General features: G+C 50.5%; 1 protein-coding gene and 1 pseudogene across 2 annotated transcripts; one reads left to right on the forward strand and one right to left on the reverse strand.

Annotated features, from left to right (window-relative positions):
• Positions 1-33: 33 nt before the first annotated feature.
• CKM (creatine kinase, M-type) lies at positions 34-17,814 on the reverse strand. The gene is made up of 8 exons (XM_081869341.1): positions 17,662-17,814; positions 15,253-15,468; positions 13,215-13,369; positions 12,551-12,683; positions 9,432-9,603; positions 7,644-7,767; positions 3,485-3,674; positions 34-466 (listed from the first exon to the last, which is right to left on the reverse strand). Exons 2-8 carry the CDS (start codon positions 15,443-15,445, stop codon positions 288-290), a joined length of 1,146 nt encoding a protein of 381 aa, XP_081725467.1. The 5' UTR covers positions 15,446-15,468; positions 17,662-17,814; the 3' UTR covers positions 34-287.
• On the forward strand, positions 10,991-12,540 carry LOC309346171 (small nuclear ribonucleoprotein E pseudogene; annotated as a pseudogene). Its single transcript has one exon. The product of its transcript is annotated as a small nuclear ribonucleoprotein E pseudogene (transcript).
• Positions 17,815-18,554: the final 740 nt, after the last annotated feature.

Genomic DNA, 18,554 nt, shown 5'->3' on the forward strand with positions numbered 1-18,554 from the left:
TTTTTTAAAAAAAAAAAAAGCACAAGAGACTCCTTTTGGGAGGAGGCAAGGCTCTGGGGGCCATAATTCGCTTTATTAACTCCTTCCACTAGGACTCAGGTGTCATGAGCATCCCGGCTGCCCCGCCCCACCCCCAGGCGGCCCTCCGCCCTCCTTCGCAAGAGAAGGGAGGGCGCCCAGGGACAGGGCGGTGGGTGGCCGGGAGTGGCAGGTTGGGGTCACCCCTCCCCCGGAGTCCAAGTCCCAGTCCACGTGGGGTCAGCAGGACAGCGGCCGCGGGAAACCTCTCACTTCTGCGCAGGGACCATGTCATCAATGGCCTGGCCCTTCTCCAGTTTCTTCTCCATCTCCACCATCAGCTTCACGCCGTCCACCACCAGCTGCACCTGTTCCACCTCGGAGGAGCCCAGGCGGTCAGCGTTGGAGATGTCGAAAACGGCGCCCACGGCCTCTGTGTCCACACCACCTGTGGGGGTTTTTGGGGGTGGGGGAGAAGAGTCGCCGTTACTTGAATTGCCCCCTCCAGACCCTCCGGAAACTGGAAGTGGGTTGCTCTGAGCCCATAGGGCGCGTTTCGTTTTGCAACTTTCAGTTTCCAAGAAGTGCTTGTAAGTCGCAACAAGTGACTCGGCCATTTGAAATACCGTATTTTTTGCTCTATGAGACTCACTTTTCCCCTCCTAAAAAGTAAGGGGAAATGTGTGTACGTCTTATGGAGCGAATGCAGGCTGCGCAGCTATCCCAGAAGCCAGAACAGCAAGAGGGATTGCTGCTTTCACTGCGCAGCGATCCCTCTTGCTGTTCTGGCTTCTGAGATTCAGAATATTTTTTTCCTTGTTTTCCTCCTCCCAAAACTAGGTGCGTCTTGTGGTCTGGTGCATCTTATAGAGCGAAAAATACGGTATATTTTGCTTAAATGAATAGGATTTAGCTTTTGGTCGGTAAGCAGAATGCGTGTGTGCAATGAGGCAGCGGTCGTTGATTGCCCCTGCGCTATATATTAACATTTTTTATTAGTATTTAGCATTACGCGACATTTTCAGAAGGTAAAGCTAAAACAATTCGGCTTTCTGGTTTCTGCTCTCTGTCATTAAACCATAGGCTTGTCAAGCTAAATGGTTCCTGCGCTGCCACAGAAATAATAGCTGGTTGGAATTCCTCACGCCCCCAGAATGTGTTTTTTAAGACTGCTCGCTGGATAAATTTGCAAACATTTAGGTTCGCCCCCTAAAATTGCACACCCTACTGAGCCAGGAATCCGTTTCGTAGAATCATTGGAAGGGACCCCTAAGGGTCATCTAGTCCAACCCCTTGCAATGTAGGAATCACAGCTAAAGAATCCCTGAGATATAGCCATCCAATGAAGGGGAGTCCATCACCTTCAGAGGAAGTCCGTTCCATTTGCCTATGGACACCTTTTGCGTAACGGTGCTAAGATTCCCCAAGGGCACAATGCACACAAATGGGCCTAGGACCCTCGTACCTATGGGACCACCTCTCCTGGGATGCCTCACGGAGGACCTTAAGGTCCATAAATAGCAACACCCTAGAGGTCCCGGACCCTAAGGAAGTCAGATTAGCCTCAACCAGAGCCAGGGCCTTCTCAGTGATGGCTCCAGCTTGGTGGAACACTCTGCCTCATGAGACCAGGACCCTGCAGGATCTGATTTCTTTCCTCAGGGCCTGTAAGACAGAGTTGTTCTGCCTGGCCTTCGGCTTGGAATCAACTTGATTCCCTTCCCCTCTTTCCTTTTTCCTTTTTCCTTTTTCCTTCTGTGATGGAACTCCTATTTGGGGACTTCCCTAGCTTTTTTCTGGCCCATGTAGGACCAGTCTGGATAGCTGGCCTTGGTGAAGACTTGACGTTTTCATCAGCCCCAAAGTTTTTGATTTGAGTTTCTACTGAAATGAGGCTGCATTTTAAAGTCGTATTTTAATCAGTTGTTTTTATACCTGGTGTTAGCCGCCCTGAGCCCGGTCTTGGCTGGGGAGGGCGGGGTATAAATAAAAATAAATAAAAATGTATGCCCACAGTTTTGGGAGGCAGGTGGTGGAAGAGATTTAAAAATAAGCATCTGCCCGGGTTATTTTTTCCTTGTAGTGTGGATTTCATAAAATCGGAGGGAGCCCCAAGGCTTGTCGAGCCCCAAACCCTTGCAATTCAGTGCTAGCAAACCATCCCTGAGAGGTGGCCATCTAAACTCTGCTCAGAAACCTCCAAGGAAGGAGAGAGTCTGCTTGAAGGAATCTCCTTCCTGGTCGTCTGGAATCTATCGCTTCGGGCCCTGCTGGCTCCCTCCTTGATGCAATAATAATTATAATAATAATAATTTATTATTTGTACCCCGCCCATCTGGCTGGGTTTCCCCAGCCACTCTGGCCGGCTTCCACAGAGATCAAAAATACACTAAAATGTCACACATTAAAAATTTCCCTGAACAGGGCTGCCTTCAGATGTCTTCTAAATGTCAAGATAGTTGTTTATCGCTTTGACAACTGGTGGGAGGGTGTTCCACCGGGCGGGTGCCACTACCGAAAAGGCCCTCTGTCTGGTTCCCTGTAACTTGGCTTCTCGCAATGAGGGAACCGCCAGAAGGCCCTCGGAGCTGGACCTCAGCGTCCGGGCAGAACGATGGAGGTGGAGACGCTCCTTCAGGTATACTGGGCCGAGGCCATTTAGGACTTTAAAGGTCAACATCAACACTTTGAATTGTGCTCGGAAACATACTGGGAGCCAATGTAGGTCTTTCAAGACCGGTGTTATGTGGTCTCAGTGGCCGTCCCCAGTCACCAGTCTAGCTGCCGCATTCTGGATTAGTTGCAGTTTCCGAGTCACCTTCAAAGGTAGCCCCACGTAGAGCGCATTCAGTAGTCCAAGTGGGAGATAACCAGAGCTTGCACCACTCTGGTGAGACAGTCTGCGGGCAGGGAGGGTCTCATCCTGCGTACCAGATGGAGCTGGCAGACAGCTGCCCTGGACACAGAATGCAACAGCCCTTCAGATATTTGAAGAGGGTCATTGTATCAGCTTTTGGCCATCTCTTCTCCAGCCTAAAAATACCCAGCTCCCTCGAGCATCCCTCATAAGGATTGGATTCCAGACCAAAGATTTATCTCTGCAAAGAAGCACATTCCCCGGTCCCCTCCCCTCACCCCTCTGCCTAATTCAACATGCAGTCATTAAACTGTAAAGCTGGAGGGGGACACCCAGAGGTCATCTATTCCAACCCCCTGCAATGCAGCAACCGCCAGTCAATTGCATGGCACGAGATGGGCAAGGGGGGCCCCACAAATAACAGCACGAGCCTAACCCTGTCTACTCAGAAGTGCATGGACTGAATCCCCCTCCCCCAGGGCTCGCTCCCAGGTAAGTGGGGCCAAGGGAGCAATTAAAAATAAATTCAAGTCCCTAGTCCCTTTGAGGTGCCACCCAGCTTGTCTTATTTCTGGAAATAAGGATGGAAATCCCCTCCTGCCCTCTCACCTGTGCCACGTTTCTGCAGACGGAGACGTGTGAGGATTTCCTCGAACTTGGCATGCTTGCTGAGATGGGGCAGTTTGACGTGGACACCCCCACGCAGCCCAGTGCCCAGGTTAGAGGGGCAGGTCAGGATGTAGCCCAAGTGCTCGTTCCAGCTGAAGGGGTGGCCAGCTTTCTTGAAGATCTCCTCAATCTTCCCCAAGAAAAAGGAAAAGATGAGCAGGATGAGAAATTATTATTATTATTATTATTATTATTATTTATTATTTATACCCCGCCCATCTGGCTGAGTTTCCCCAGCCACTCTGGGCGGCTTCCAATTGAGTGTTAAAAACAATACAGCATTAAATATTAAAAACTTCCCTAAACAGGGCTGCCTTCAGATGTCTTTTAAAGAAGCTCCTTCAGTCTTTTATCTGCAAAACTGGGAATGTCCACTGTAGGATCTTGTAGGGAGCAGTGCCCGGGACTGGGAGTTTTCATTCATTTATTTCATGAGTAGGCAGACTAAGGCCCAAGGGCCGGATCCGGCCCAATCGCCTTCTAAATCCGGCCCGCGGATGGTCCGGGAATCCATGTGTTTTTATATAAATAGAATGTGTCCTTTTATTTAAAATGCATCTCTGGGTTATTTGTGGGGCTTAGGAATTCGTTCATTATTTTTTTCACAATATAGTCCGGCCCCCCACAAGGTCTGAGGGACAGTGGACCGGCCCCCTGCTGAAAAAGTTTGCTGACTTCTGATTTATTTCATGAAATTTATACCACCAATTGATTGGCAGGAGGGAGAACACCTCAAAGAGGTTTGCAGAAAAGATGGAATCAAATAGGAAAAATCAACAAGGACACTTTGAAACTTTCAAGAAGTTGATCGAAACTTGCGCCAACCTTCTAAGGCTCTGGGTTCTTTAGGCAGGAATGTTTTTAGGAGGTGCCGATAAAGTACAACAAAGGCCCTGGTGTCAACAGGCAGGGAGTTTCAAAGTGTAGGTGCAGCCACACTAAACGATTGATTGCTAACCAGTGTTAAATGGGTCTTACATGGCACCTGTGATAGTGCCAGTTCCATCGATTGAAGCAGTCACATATGCATAGCTGTCAGATTTGAAAATAAGGGACCAGCAGCTTTGAAAATAAGGGATCAGCAGCCAAAATAAGGGATTTTGCTTAGCTTATACAGAAATCCAGCACTGATGGAGCCATGCTGCTTTGGCTGGGACCAGCGGCATAGCGTGGGTTGTCAGCACCCGGGGCAAGGCAAGTAATTTGCGCCCCTAACCCCTAACCTGCCGCCGCTGCCAGCTTCTTCTTGCTGCTGCCTGGGCTGGGGTATTTACGGTAAGGTAGCCACGGCGGCGGCAGCGGGTCCGTGTCAGGTGATCTAGGGCGAGTTGCTGCTGGCGCTGCCGCCCAAACGACGCCGTTTGCCCGGAGGAGGAGGAGGGCAGAGAGGCGAGGAAAATGCAACATGGCCCAGCAGCTGCAGCAGCGGCGGGGCTGTGAGGAGGGGCTGCCTGGCGCGCCCTCGACGCGCGGGGACTGTGGTGAGCGCTGAGAGCCGCTGCCTGCCGGACGCCTTCAGCCCAGACGCGCGCACAGCTCGTCGGTTCCGCGAGACATGGGGCTCTGCTACAGCCTGCGCCCGAGGCTCTTCGGTGACTCCGGAGGTGGCGAGTGCCCCCCCCAGATGTTGCGCCCGGTGCGACCGGCCCCCCCTGCACCCCCCACGCTACGCCACTGGCTGTGACTGACTGTGTTTTGCGGGGGGTTGGACTATATGATCCTAAGGGTCTACAACTCCCGCCAAAGAAGAGGGGCAGACAAAACTGATGAACGAAGATGGCAAAGCTTACGGGCAGAATTAGAAACCAGGAAGAGGACCTCTTTAATAAAGAATGGGGAAAGTTTATAATTTAGTTGAAAAGCTATTGTCAAGAGTTACTTACATTGGTAGGATTGACAGAAAACTTGTAGTAAGAATTTGAACTGTGGATGGACAAATGATTTATAAAAATAGAGGTATGAAAGGGATGCAGAGGGGGAAATCACTACATTAAGATGCTGCACTGGTTGGAGGGGATGCTAAGCAGCACATCAGGGCTGCCGTCGTCCTGGCGCGAGAAGTTCCATCTGCCCTTCCCCGCCCGAGAGAGAGGGAGGGAGGGAGAAGGACTCTCGCCCACGCCACCCGTGAGCCTGGCATGAGGTGGTTGCGACGCCGCGGCAGCCCTGAAGCGCCGACCTTCTGCGTCCCTCCCCATCCCTTCCTCTTCCTCCTCCCTCAGGCCGCCTCCTCAGCTGCTGCTGCCACCTTCGGCTTCCCCTGGCAGCGCGGCGGAAGTCTCACAAGAGAGGGGCTGCCTGGCCGCGCGCCGCCACCTGTCTCCTCATGCCGCTCCCCTGAGGAGGGAAAGGGAGAGACGGAGACACGGCAGCTCGTGCGCACGCTCGCGTGTGCGGCGGAGAACCCCGAGCCGCTGCTTCCCTCCCGAGCCGGGCGAGCATGAAACCCGGGAAATTTAAGGGACATCATCCATAAGGGACAGCAGCGGGACACGGCGCTGGGATAAGGGAGTTTCCCGCCAAATAAGGGACAGTTGACAGCTATGCACATATGGGGCGAGGCACATTTGGAGTGAGGTAAATGGGCTTCAAGTGGTTATGAACTGCAAGAACGTTAACTCGGCCCAGAGGGACCTCGGCAGCTGGCGCAGATCTTTGAGCACAGGTGCTTTGGGCTGCCAGAGCCTCACTCCTGCTAGCAATTGTGGCAAGCGGTGGAGAAATCAAAATTGGAAACAGAATTGTTAGAATCCAATACTAAAAATTTATCAAAAATGTATAACTTGCTGTTGAAATGGAATACGCAGGATGAAACAGTTAAATCAGTTATGATTAAGTGGGCGCAAGATATTGGTCATAACATTATGTTTGCTGACTGGGAAAGGTTGTGGACCACCGGCATGAAATTTTCGGCGTGTAACGCCTTGAGAGAAAATATTATGAAAATGATATATAGGTGGTACATGACCCCAGTCAAGCTTGCAAAAATTTACCACTTGTCAGACAACAAATGTTGGAAGTGTAAAGAAAATGAAGGCTCATTCTTTCACCTCTGGTAGACATGCCCAAGGATTAAGGCTTTCTGGGAAATGATATATAATGAAATGAAAAAGATGTTTAAATACACTTTCCTGAAGAAACCAGAGGCCTTTCTCCTGGGTATGGTCAGCCATGTGGTGTTAAAGAAGGACAGAACTTTGTTTTTGTATGCCACAACAGCAGCAAGGATCCTTATCGCAAAGTATTGGAAGACATCAGATCTACCCACTCTGGAAGAATGGCAGATGAAGATGACAGACTATATGGGACTTGCAGAGATGACGGGCAGAATCCGAGACCAGGAGAAAGAGACAGTGGAAGAAGATTGGAAAAAATTTAAGGACTATCTTAATAAATATTACAAGATTAAAGAATGTTAGATTGACATGGACTTAAAAATATTGGTTTTCAGAGACATTAGAGTAAGAAAAGGAAGGGAATTAGTAAAAAACTTTTGGGAAATAAGGGAATGGAGTTGCTGATGGGATAATGAAACTAGAATACAAAACGGTGAGGTATGAGGAAGTCGGGGAAATAAGGTTGAGAAAATAAATTTTGAAATTATACTTGTTGTTTTTTGTTTGTGTTTGTTTTCATTGTAGTTGTTTTGTATTTGTATGTTCTTATTGGAAAATTTAATAAATATTATTTTTTTTAAAAAAAGCAATTGTGGCAAGCATCCCGGACCTCAAACCCAGCTCAGCCAGTGAAGAGGCAGAACTGCAGCTGGTACCAGCTCGGACACTGTCAACTGACCGCAGCCTGCCTGAGTCACCTGTGAGCCTGTCAGGTGCCTGCCAACGAATAGTAGAATTGTAATAAATAGTTGTTGGCAATGAGAATTGTAGAATTGGAAGGGACCCCCAGAGGTCCTCTAGTCTAACCCCCTGCGATTGCGGGAATCATGCATCACATGATGCTCCTCTGCCTGCCAGGGACTTTCTCTCTGGGCTACCGTTCTCTGCCAGCCCCAAACCCCACAGCTCTCCCCACATGGCCTCTGAGACAGCCAGGTGCCCCTCTCCCCCCCCCTTCAAAGCAGCCCCTCTGCAAAGCTCACCTTCTGCAGCCCGACGCAGAAGCGCCGGAAAACCTCCTTCATGTTGCCACCCTTCTGCATGGAGATAACGCGGAGGTGGTCCTCCTCGTTCACCCAGACCAGGAAGGTTTTGTTGTCATTGTGCCTGGGGGGGGGGCAGAGGGGAGAGTGTGAACGCCGCAGGCCTCTTGAGTGCATTGGAGGTACTGTGACAGCACAAAAGGGCATTGAAGCGCTCCAGGAATGTAATTATTATCATTTACACATAACACCGGTCCTGAGAGATCTGCATTGGCTCCCAGTACGTTTGTGTTGGTGCTGACCTCTAAAGCCCTAAACGGCCTCGGTCCAGTATACCTGAAGGAGTGTCTCCACCCCCATCATTCTGCCCGGACACTGAGATCCAGCTCCGAGGGCCTTCTGGCGGTTCCCTCATTGCGAGAAGTGAGGTTACAGGGAAGCAGGCAGAGGGCCTTCTCGGTAGTGGCGCCCACCCTGTGGAACACCCTCCCGTCAGATGTGAAGGCAATAAGTAGCTATCTTCTTTTTAAAAGACATCTGAAGGCAGCCCTGTTTAGGGAAGTTTTTAATATTTAATGCTGTATTGTTTTTAACACTTGACTGGAAGCCGCCCAGAGTGGCTGGGAAAACTCAGCCAGATGGGTGGGGTATAAATAATAAATTATCATCATCATCATCATCATCATCATCATCTTTATCATGATCATTTCTAGCCAACTTTTCTACCGGGGTGTTCGAGGCAACTTTCAACAGAAGCTAGAAACCATACAGTATTAATGCATTTTGCACAGGGGGTATGTTGTAGGATGGTGTATATATGCAAAAATGCACATAGCCGAACTGCCCCCATCCTTACTTTGCAAGCAAGGCAAATCTGGGATGCTCTCATGCGCCCTCCAAATTCCCACCAGAGAAAGGCTTAGAAGCACTTCCCATGCCAGGAAAACCTGGTGCAAAAGGGGCTTTTAAGTTGTCCACCTTGCATGCAATTAATCTGCAGGATTTAGACCAGCTTTCAACCGCATAAGGTGGAAACCGCACGAGATAATTGCACACATGACGTGATCGGGCAATATAATGCTGATACTCAGTGCAACGCTTTCAAAAACGGGGAGGACACGTAGAACAGGGAGCAAAATGTTTGTATCGTTTGCAGAAAAAACTTATCTATGCTATATTTTTGCAAGCCGCACAATGCAGTTTGGGTGGCCCCTGCTCCATTAAACATTTTTCAAGCTGTGAGGGAAGGGCGTGAGAGGCTGGGTGGAGCTGGACGTGCCCAGGGTGGCTGGGGCAACCCAGTCAGATGGACAGGGTATAAACAATAAAATTGTTCTTGTTGTTATCACTGAATGAAAAAGTAAAGGACCCCTGACAGTTAAGTCCAGTCGCAAACGACTCTGGGGTTGCGGCGCTCATCTTGCTTTACTGGCCGAGGGAGCCAATGTTTGTCTGCAGACAGTTTTTCCGGGTCATGTGGCCAGCAGGACTAAGCCGCTTCTGGCGAACCAGAGCAGTGCACGGAAACGCCGTTTACCTTCCCGCCAGAGCAGTACTTATTTATCTACTTGCACTGGTGTGCTTTCGAACTGCTTGGTTGGCAGGGGCATGGGACCGAGCAACGGGAGCTCACCCCGTCGCGGGAATTCAAACCGCCAACCTGCTGATCGGCACGCCCTAGGCTCTGTGGTTTAACCCACAGCGCCACCCGCGTCCCTCTGTCACTGAACAAGATGTCCCTATTTTCATCAGAAAAACGTTGCGGGTTATCAATGTGTTGCTGATTACCAGATGCCTCTGGCGTCGGGCCAGTCCCGGGCCATGCCTGAGGCGAGCAGGAGAGGAGAGACGGGCTTGTCGAAGAGGAAGTGGTCGTCAATGAGCTGCTGCTGTTCTGCGTCGGTCATGTTCTTCAGAGGGTAGTACTTGCCCTTGAACTCTCCGGTCAAGCTGTTCAAGGCTGTGGAACAGGGGGAAAGGTAGGGAGGTGAGCTGGGGAGAGACACCAAGTGGAGGAGGTATTGGTTTGCAAGCCCCCTCCATATAGGCTGGCCCTCGGAGCTTGCATACCGGTAACCTCCTCTGGCTGATATCCAGACAGACCAGGGAGATTTTGATAGGTGACATTTTCCCAAGCGTGGGTAAAATGCACAACCTCTCCTCCTCCTTCCGCAGAGGAAAGAAAATAAGTCAGAAATCTATTTACATGATGTTTATTTCTGACATTACAGCACTAGAGAAAAACACGTCCTTTCAGTTCAGTTCTTCCAGCAAGTCTGACAAACTTCCTGAACATGCGCACACAGAAGGTTTCAAGTTACACTCTTCACAGAGACTTATCCAGCCTGTGAACGTCCTGGGAAATTCTTCTTTCCCGCAGATAAGCGCACCATGTGATGTCAACAAACTGGCTGTCTGCAGCGATGATGTTTCCATATACTGACAGAAGGCCACTTCTAGGCGCTGACCATTTCGTAGAACCATAGAGTTGCAGAATTGGGAGGGACCCCCAAAGGTCATCTAGCCCAACCCGCTGCGATGGAGGACCATTTGGACACAGCCTGCATGTGCATCTTTGGGAGTGTGGACCAAAGAGGCCTTACAGCCACGACTGCCTATCTCTAGCAGTTGCTGTCTGGAAGTGTGGCTCGCTATTTCATCCTGTGACACCCACACATTTTGGCGGCGGCGCTTATTTACCATTTTGCTCCCCCCCCCCAAGGTTCTACACTCAGGTAGGAATATAAGATGGGGGACGCCTGGCTTGCCAGCAGTACATGTGGAAAGCATCTATGGGACTCTGTGGACCACAAGCCAAACATGAGTTGACTGTGTGATGCAGCAGCAAAAAAGGCTAACGCTAGACATCACCTAGCCTACAAAGGTCTGTATAGTTCAAGCTATGGTTTTCCCAGTAGTGATGTATGGAAGTGAGAGCTGGACCATAAAGAAGGCTGATCGCCGAAGAATGGATGCTTTTGAATTATGGTGCTGGAGGAGACTCTTGAGAGTTCCATGGACTGCAAGAAGATCAAACCTCTCCATTCTGAAGGAAATCAGCCCTGAGTGCTCACTGGAAGGACAGATCCTGAAGCTGAGGCTCCAAGACTTTGGCCACCTCATGAGAAGAGAAGACTCCCTGGAAAAGACCCTGATGTTGGGAAAGATGGAGGGCCCAAGGAGAAGGGGACGATAGTGGGACATTGTTCTCGAAGCTACCAGTGTGAGTTTGACCAACTGCAGGAGGCAGTGGAAGACAGGAGTGCCTGGTGTGCTCTGGTCCAGGGGGTCACGAAGAGGCGGACACGACTAAACGACTAAACAACAACAACGAAAGCGAGGAGTGAGAGGAGTTGACCATCAGCTGCCCTGTCCCACCTAAGTCGGCTCGCCTGTCCGGGGTCGTTCCCAGCCCAGCTGCCGGCCAAGGCCAGAAGGTGCAGAAAGTTCTGGTGCAGCCCATCAACCTCATCTTCAGATACCTACAGAATAGGTCCAGAATTCAGGTGTGGCTGTATGAACAGGTGAACATGAGGCTAGAAGGCTTTGATGATATTGGATTTGATGAATATATGAACTTGGTTCTGAATGATGCTGAGGAGATTCAGTCCAAGACAAAATCAAGGAAACAGCTGGGTCGAATCATGTTAAAAGGAGACAATATTACTCTTCTACAGAATGTTTCTAACTAGAAATAGCTATTGAGTATGTTTTGCTTATTATTTTAATCTTTAAACCTATAGAAGAAAATATGCAGTGGTTTAATGGTATCACTCCCAATTCTACCGTTGGTGTCTGAAGAGTGAAGAATGAAGCCAGTTACTTGTGCTTGCATAATTTTCAATAACTTTTCTACATTGGTGTTGAATTGTAGTTCTTTATAAATAAAACTTTTTGTTAGTAAAAAAACACAAAAACACACCAAGGTCTTAATATGCCCCCCTTATTGTCAGATAAAAGCATGTTTCGTCTATCTGTGTACATACACAGCACATTCTGAATGGGGGGGGGGCGTCTCTCCCAACTTTGAATTTTGGGTGTGCTTTGTAGCTGAGGGCATTCTCCCTCATTCTTTTGATTTGGGGTATATGTCAAATTTGAAGCTTCGTGAACTGACATCTGTTAAAGACAGATCCCATTGCCTGCTATTTACTAAACACAGAAGTAAACATCATCAGACCTTTGCCAAATACCTCATGCCATTGCATGTCAGCTCTCAAACAACTGAGACTGAAATCAAACGCTGCCCAGAGTCAGCAGATATTTGGCGAACGTCTGATGGATATTCATCCCGAAAGAGATCCTGAGCACATTGTTCCCTCTTGATTCTAGAGGCTGCAAAAAGCCCTCTTTAACTGCACTTCAAACTTAGAATTTCTTCTTCTTGTAATCTAGTTTGGCCCTGCAAAGGCTTTTCAAAAAAGACACCCTAAACCTACAGTTGCCAGGCCTCCTTAGGAAGAAGGAATGACTTAAATTAGTGTGAATAGTGCAGAAATGGCCCAAAATTAGGGGGAATGCACTGATCTTTCAAAGAGAGAGCCCTTAAGACATTCCCAGTTCCTCTTGTCGCCTTAAGAACATAAGGAAAGCTGGCTGGATCAGGCGAAGGGAGTTCAAATACTCCAGCATCCTGTTTTCCCCCACAGGAAACCTACAAGTAGGATTCGAACACAAGAGCACGCTTCCCTCTTGCGGTTTCCAGCCACTGGTATTCAGGAGCACAGCTGCCTCCAGCTGTGGGGCCCAGAGCCCAGCCATCGTGGATAACAGCCCTCTCCTTCTCCCTGAATTTGCCTAATTGTATTTCGAAGCCATCCTGTGGCAGGGAGTTCCGCAGTTCAACTCTTGCGCTACGCAAAGAAGGAATCTGTTTTGCCCAACGTGATTCTTCCAGCCTTACTTACCAGTGATGGAGAGGTTCTCAATAGCCCGGCGCTCTCCGCGGCTGCAGTGGGGGGGCAGGGTGTACCCCTTGATGCTGCGCCCAGTCCTCACGCGGCTGCTGAGCACATAGTTGGGGTCCAGGTCATCTCCGCCCTGTGGGGAACAGAGAGGCAGAGGCCTGCCGTGAGTTGGCCTGGCAAGCCCCCGACACACCTGCCTTTCTCACGAGCACGGCGGTCCTTCCCCGTTCCGTGCGAGCGTCTGAACCTGCCCCCTTCCCAAGTCAAACCACAAATCTGTCAAGCACAGTGCCGTCTCTTCCAGCCTTTGCCAACCTGGCGCCCTCCAGATGTTTGGGACAGCAGATTGGCAAAGGCGGGTCTACTCTGACTGGCAAGAAGAGCCTGGCTGCTGGATCGGGGCAAACGGGGCCCATCAAGTTTTGGTGGCCATCCCTGCCTCTTGTGGGAGGGAGTTCCACAGGCTAACTTGGCCTCTGTCCTTCCTTTTATCTGTCCTGAATCCAGGTTGATCGTTGTCGCTGCCTCCTGTGCAGGTGAGTTCCCTTGTTCAGGGAACCAGGCACTGGGGGGGTTAAAATTTGCATGTCCAAAGCATGGGCGCCCCTATAGAACTTCGGCCCAGCCCTCCAGCCCCTCAGCCCTGGCCAGTCCTGGTTCCTACCTTCAGGTTCTCGTGGTTCAGGTCGGTCTTATGCTTGTCAGTTGGCTTGTAGCCGCAATGACGGTCCCGGATGACAGGGTCAAAGAGTCCGCTGAATACGGTATAGCTCTCTTCATCACCAGCCACACAGCCCACGGTCATGATGTAGGGGTGGCCTGTGTGTGAACGAGGGAGGAGGCGTTAGATTAGGAGAAGGGCGCCTGAAGCACCGTTCTTCATTGATAGCCATCTGCCAGGGATTATTTTAGCTGTGATTCTCTCGTTGCAGGAGGTTGGACTACATGACCCCTGGGGGGGAGTCCCTTCAAACTTTACAATTCTATAATTCATAAATAATATGATCAGGGACATATTGCCCTGCCCCTTAAAAAGCGGAAGACTCCCAGAGACCTGTGGGAATGGGATTAGAGTGTTCAAAGTGGGAGATTGGCGGGTATGACCAGTGGGGTGCTCCCTTTGGCAAGCCTTGTTGAAAAGGAACAGGCGCTGCACATGAGATCTCACTCTGCAAGGTCAGGGAATCGTAGAATTGTAGGCTCCTGTGTTAAGAGCTCAAGCTCATTTTGCTTATTTCCCATGCTCTGTGCATTAGTATAGAAACAACCAAAACCACAAGTATTTCCCTCCAGTGTCTATGATGCAATTGTTTTCATAACGTTGGAAGCATTTTCCTGTTTTCTTTGTTGTAAGCCGCTTTGAGCATGATTTTTGCTCTGTGTGTGTGTGTGTGTGTGTGGAAAAACTGCATACAAATGAATGAATGAAGCCTGTGTCTCTGCTGGAGACATGCAGAATTATACGCAGGGTTTTATGTGCATCCCCCACAAATTGAACCCAGCAAGGGGACTTGACTATTTAATCCAGGAGTGGTCAGCTAGAAACCACTTCCTGTGGCTGGCTTGAAGTCACAACTCCCAGTAATATTAGCAACTTGCAAGAGGTTTGTTTGGGCTTTGGTATGTAATATGTGGGTCCTTGTATTCATACTACAGCTGGGGACCTGATTTGATAAATTGTTATGGTCTAATCTTTTCTCAAGGGACGTGGGTGGCGCTGTGGGTTAAACCACAGGGCCTAGGGCTTGCCGATCAGAAGATCGGTGGTTCGAATCCCCGCGACGGGGTGAGCTCCCGTTGCTTGGTCCCTTCTCCTGCCAACCTAGCAGTTCGAAAGCACGTCAAAGTGCAAGTAGATCAATAGGTACCGCTCCGGCAGGAAGGTAAACGGCATTTCCGTGCGCTGCTCTGGTTCGCCAGAAGCGGCTTAGTCATGCTGGACACATGACCCGGAAGCTGTACGCCGGCTCCCTCGGCCAGTAAAGTGAGATGAGCACCGCAACCCCAGAGTCGGTCACAACTGGACCTAATGGTCAGGGGTCCCTTTACCTTTAATCTTTTCTCAGTTAGGAACCTAGGAAGCTGTCTTATGTCAAGTCCCATTGAGCCAAGTGCTACCAACACTGACTGGCAGCTCAGCTCTCCAGGGTTTCAGAAGGGTGACATTGCCAGCGCTCCCAGGCAGATGTTCTGCCACAGGGACCTTCCAATTCAATTTCCACGGGAAAAGGGGTTGTTCTTAATTATAGGTGCTATTCCTGCATTGCAATGGGTTGGAACTGCCCAGAGTGGCTGGGGAGACTCAGCCAGATGGGCGGGGTATAAATTATTATTATTATTATTATTATTATTATTATTATTATTATTATTATTATTACTAGACCAGATGACCTTGGGATCCCTTCCAGCTCTGCTCTCCTGTGATTCTCATGCCTTGCTACTCTTTCTCGCTGCTGGGGCTCAAAGCTGGCTGGACTCTGGACTCTTTTGTTTCCTCCCCCCTTCCCCCCCCCCCGGCCTCCACCACCCCCACCCCCCACTGTGTGGCAAATGCATTATGCAAACTGGCCGCCAGAGGGAGATGGCAAGCCGGATTGGGGAGAAATTGCATGCCTGGCTTTGGGTGCCCTCTTTGCCCGCAAAGCAAAGAGAGATGCTCAGTGCGGCTTTAGCGTTTGCTTCGTCCAAGAGGTATGACCCACCTGGGTTGTCCACACCGGTCTGGATGCAGTCGTCCAGGGTGAAGCCGCTGGGAGTCTCCTTGTCACGCAGCTTTTCGTAAAGCTCCTTGGTGAGGACCTTGGCCATGTGGTTGTTGTGTTTGGAGAGGTCAGGGAACTCCTCATCACACTTGTAGTTTAGCTTGTACTTGTTGTGGGTGTTTCCGAAAGGCATGGTGGCGGGTGGCGGGGAGAGTCCTGTGGCAAAAAGCAGGGCACAGTGTTGGGGGCTTTTTAAGTTTGCAGGTAGGTGCAATAGGGCTTTATAAAAATTACCGTATTTTTTGCTCTATAAGACTCACTTTTCCCCTTCTAATAAGTAAGGGGAAATGTGTGTGTGTGTCTTATGGAGTGAATGCGGGCTGCGCAGCTATCCCAGAAGCCAGAACAGCAAGAGGGATTGCTGCTTTCACTGCGCAGCGATCCCTCTTGCTGTTCTGGCTTGTGAGATTCAGAATATTTTTTTTCTTGTTTTCCTTCTGCAAAAACTAGGTGCGTCTTGTGGTCTGGTGCATCTTACAGAGCGAAAAATACGCTATGTGTGGCATGGAGATAGCAGAGAGAGAGAAGATTTTCCACCCTGCAAGGTAAAGGTAAAGGGACCCCTGACCATTAGGTCCAGTTGTAGCTGACTCTGGGGTTGCGGCACTCATCTCGCTTTACTGGCTGAGAGAGCCGGCGTACAGCTTCCGGGTCATGTGGTCAGCATGACTAAGCCGCTTCTGGCGAACCAGAGCAGCGCATGGAAATGCCGTTTACCTTCCCGTCGGAGCAGTACCTATTTATTTACTTGCACTTGGACATGCTTTCGAACTGCTAGGTTGGCAGGAGTAGGGACTGAGCAAAGGGAGCTCACCCCGTCGCGGGGATTCGAACCGCCAGCCTTCTGATCGGCAAGCCCTAGGCTCTGTGGCTTAGACCACAGTGCCATCTGCATCCTCTCTCCATAAGGCAATGAGACTGAGCGTTGGATGATTTGGAACGGAGGAAAGAAAGTCGTCCTTCGTACAGCACATAGTTAAACTATGGAACTCGCTGCTGAAGGAAACAGCGACAGCCATGAACCTGGATGGCATTAAAAGAGGATGGGGAAAATTCATGGAGGAGGAAATGCCTATTGCTATCTATTAGCCATAACGGTTATTGCTCTGCCTCCACCGTTGGAGGCAGCAGTGCTCCTAAATCCCAGCTGCTGGAAACCATAGGAGGAGAGGAGAGGGCTCTGCGTTCGAATCCTGTTTGCAGGTTCCCCAGAAGAAGCATCTGGGATGCTGGACTTGTTGGGCTGTTGGCCTGAACCAGCAGCCAGGCTCTTCCGAGGTTTTTAATGAGGGGCCTATCCACTTTCTCCACCTCCTTCTTAATTTGCCCAGCCGTTTTTCTTGAGATCCTGAGATCCGGGAACTTGAAGCGTGCAAAGCACACTGGCAGCCCCTGTGGCAAGGGCTGTTCCATGGGTCTGAGCTTATTCTAGATTATTATTATTTATTCCCCTTGCGCCCAGCCTCTCTGCTGGGGAGTGGAGAGTTCCCAAGGTGGCGAGGAATCCCATTCCCAGCTCTGCGGCCTGTCTGTATGGAACCCATATGGAGAGGTCAAGAGGGGCCCCCCTGTATGCCAAGTGGGTGGGGAGGTGTGGGGCAGGGGGGGCGTGCAGGCTCCAGCACTCCTATCTAGTTGCCGCCAGTGGAGAGCCAGGGATAATTTTAGCCCTCGGCCCCTCGGAAACCGGTTTATTTATAGCCGACTTTCTTGTCCACAAAAGGGCCCCCGATGGCGTGGAAGAACATTTTGGCTGCCAGCTCAGCTTGCATTCCAGCGGCTACTTTTGCAAAGTGTCAGCGGTCCCCGGATCCAAGTGCCCAGCAAGGAATCCAATCTCCAGGCGGGGTGAGGGGGGTGGGGAGGGAAGCGGGGAAAGCACTCTGCATGCAGCAACGAAGGAGAGAGGGGGAGAGTTTGGCAGGCGCTTGCAGGAGGGCTGGCCAGTGGGCGAATGCCAGGGTCTTCCTGGACCTCCTCTCCAGCTCACAAACAGCAAGGACGCCCGTCTAGGGCACTCAGCAAGGTCATTGCAAGGTTTGGGGTCACTGGCGCCATTTGGGGCCGTCCGAAAAGAAGGGCAGCTCTAGGAGCCTGGCAACCCTATACTTGGCCATTCTAGGGGGTGAAGCACCGAAGCAGATTGCTGGAGTAGGGGGTCCCTGCTGGCGCCCCAAATTCTCTGGACTGCCACCCACACTCCCCATCCACTTCATAGATCAAATTCCAGATTTTAAAAAATCTGGAATGCTTTGTAGGTGAGGCACCTGCAGCTGTTGCTGCCCGTTTCTCTGTCCTCCCTTCTCCTACCCCACACGCCCAAATCTGGGAACCAGAGACGGCTGTTACCTGACAGAGAGAATCAAATCCTGCAAAATCCCCTGGGGCTTGGCGCTGCCTTGTCTCACTCCAGCACAACAGGTGACCCGAAAGCCTGGCTCAAGGACCTAGACATATATACCCTGTGCCTCACTGCCATTGGCCGAACGCTGACAAGCAGCCAGCCTCTGATTGGGCATTGCTTCCCCGTCCACGCTTGAAATTTGGGTCGGGAGCTTTCTTCGCCTCCGTCCCCTGATGGAGCACAAGCGTCTCCTGCAGGGCTCTCCTTTCCCCCCCAGAGGCAAAGCTCAGCCCCAAGGTTCTGCTTCCGCAATGCAGGGCCCAAAAATACGTGAAGCGAGTGGACTGGAGCATGTGCAGAGTGCTCCTTCACAATGTGTCGGGACCAGGACCTGGCTCTTCTTATGTAATTAAAGTGCAAAAGAAGAGGTTGCTGGATCAGGCCCATCTAGTCCTCCAGAATCCTGTTCTCACATAATACCCCTAAGAACCTGGGAATCTGGGTAGACGCTCTCTGGAGCTGGAGGTTATAATAATAATAATTTAATAATAATTTATTATTTATACCCCGCCCATCTGGCTGAGTTTTCCCAGCCACTCTGGGCGGCTTCCAACCAAGTGTTACAAACAATACAGCATTAAATATTAAAAACTTCCCTGATCAGGGCTGCCTTCAGGTGTATTTTAAAAAGAAGATAGCTGCTTATTTCTTTCACATGTGAAGGAAGGGTGTTCCACAGGGTGGGCGCCACCACCGAGAAGGCCCTCTGTCTGGTTCCCTGCAACCTCACTTCTCGCAATGAGGAAACCGCCAGAAGGCCCTCGGCGCTGGACCTCAGTGTCTGGGCAGAACGATGGGGGTGGAGACGCTCCTTCAGGTATCCTGGGCCTTTGAGGCC

The sequence above is a fragment of the Podarcis erhardii genome, assembly GCF_964252035.2.
Source record: "Podarcis erhardii genome assembly, chromosome: 7".
NCBI classification, from domain to species: Eukaryota; Metazoa; Chordata; class Lepidosauria; order Squamata; family Lacertidae; genus Podarcis; species Podarcis erhardii.

Excerpts from the sequence above, each read along its gene's own strand:
- CKM (XM_081869341.1), bottom strand. The coding sequence starts at position 15,445 with ATGCCTTTCGGAAACACCCACAACAAGTACAAGCTAAACTACAAGTGT. Across the intron at positions 12,684-13,214 it reads TGAACCACGAGAACCTGAAG|GGCGGAGATGACCTGGACCC; the intron begins GTAGGAACCAGG and ends TGTTCCCCACAG. Across the intron at positions 3,675-7,643 it reads TCTGCGTCGGGCTGCAGAAG|ATTGAGGAGATCTTCAAGAA; the intron begins GTGAGCTTTGCA and ends TTCTTGGGGAAG.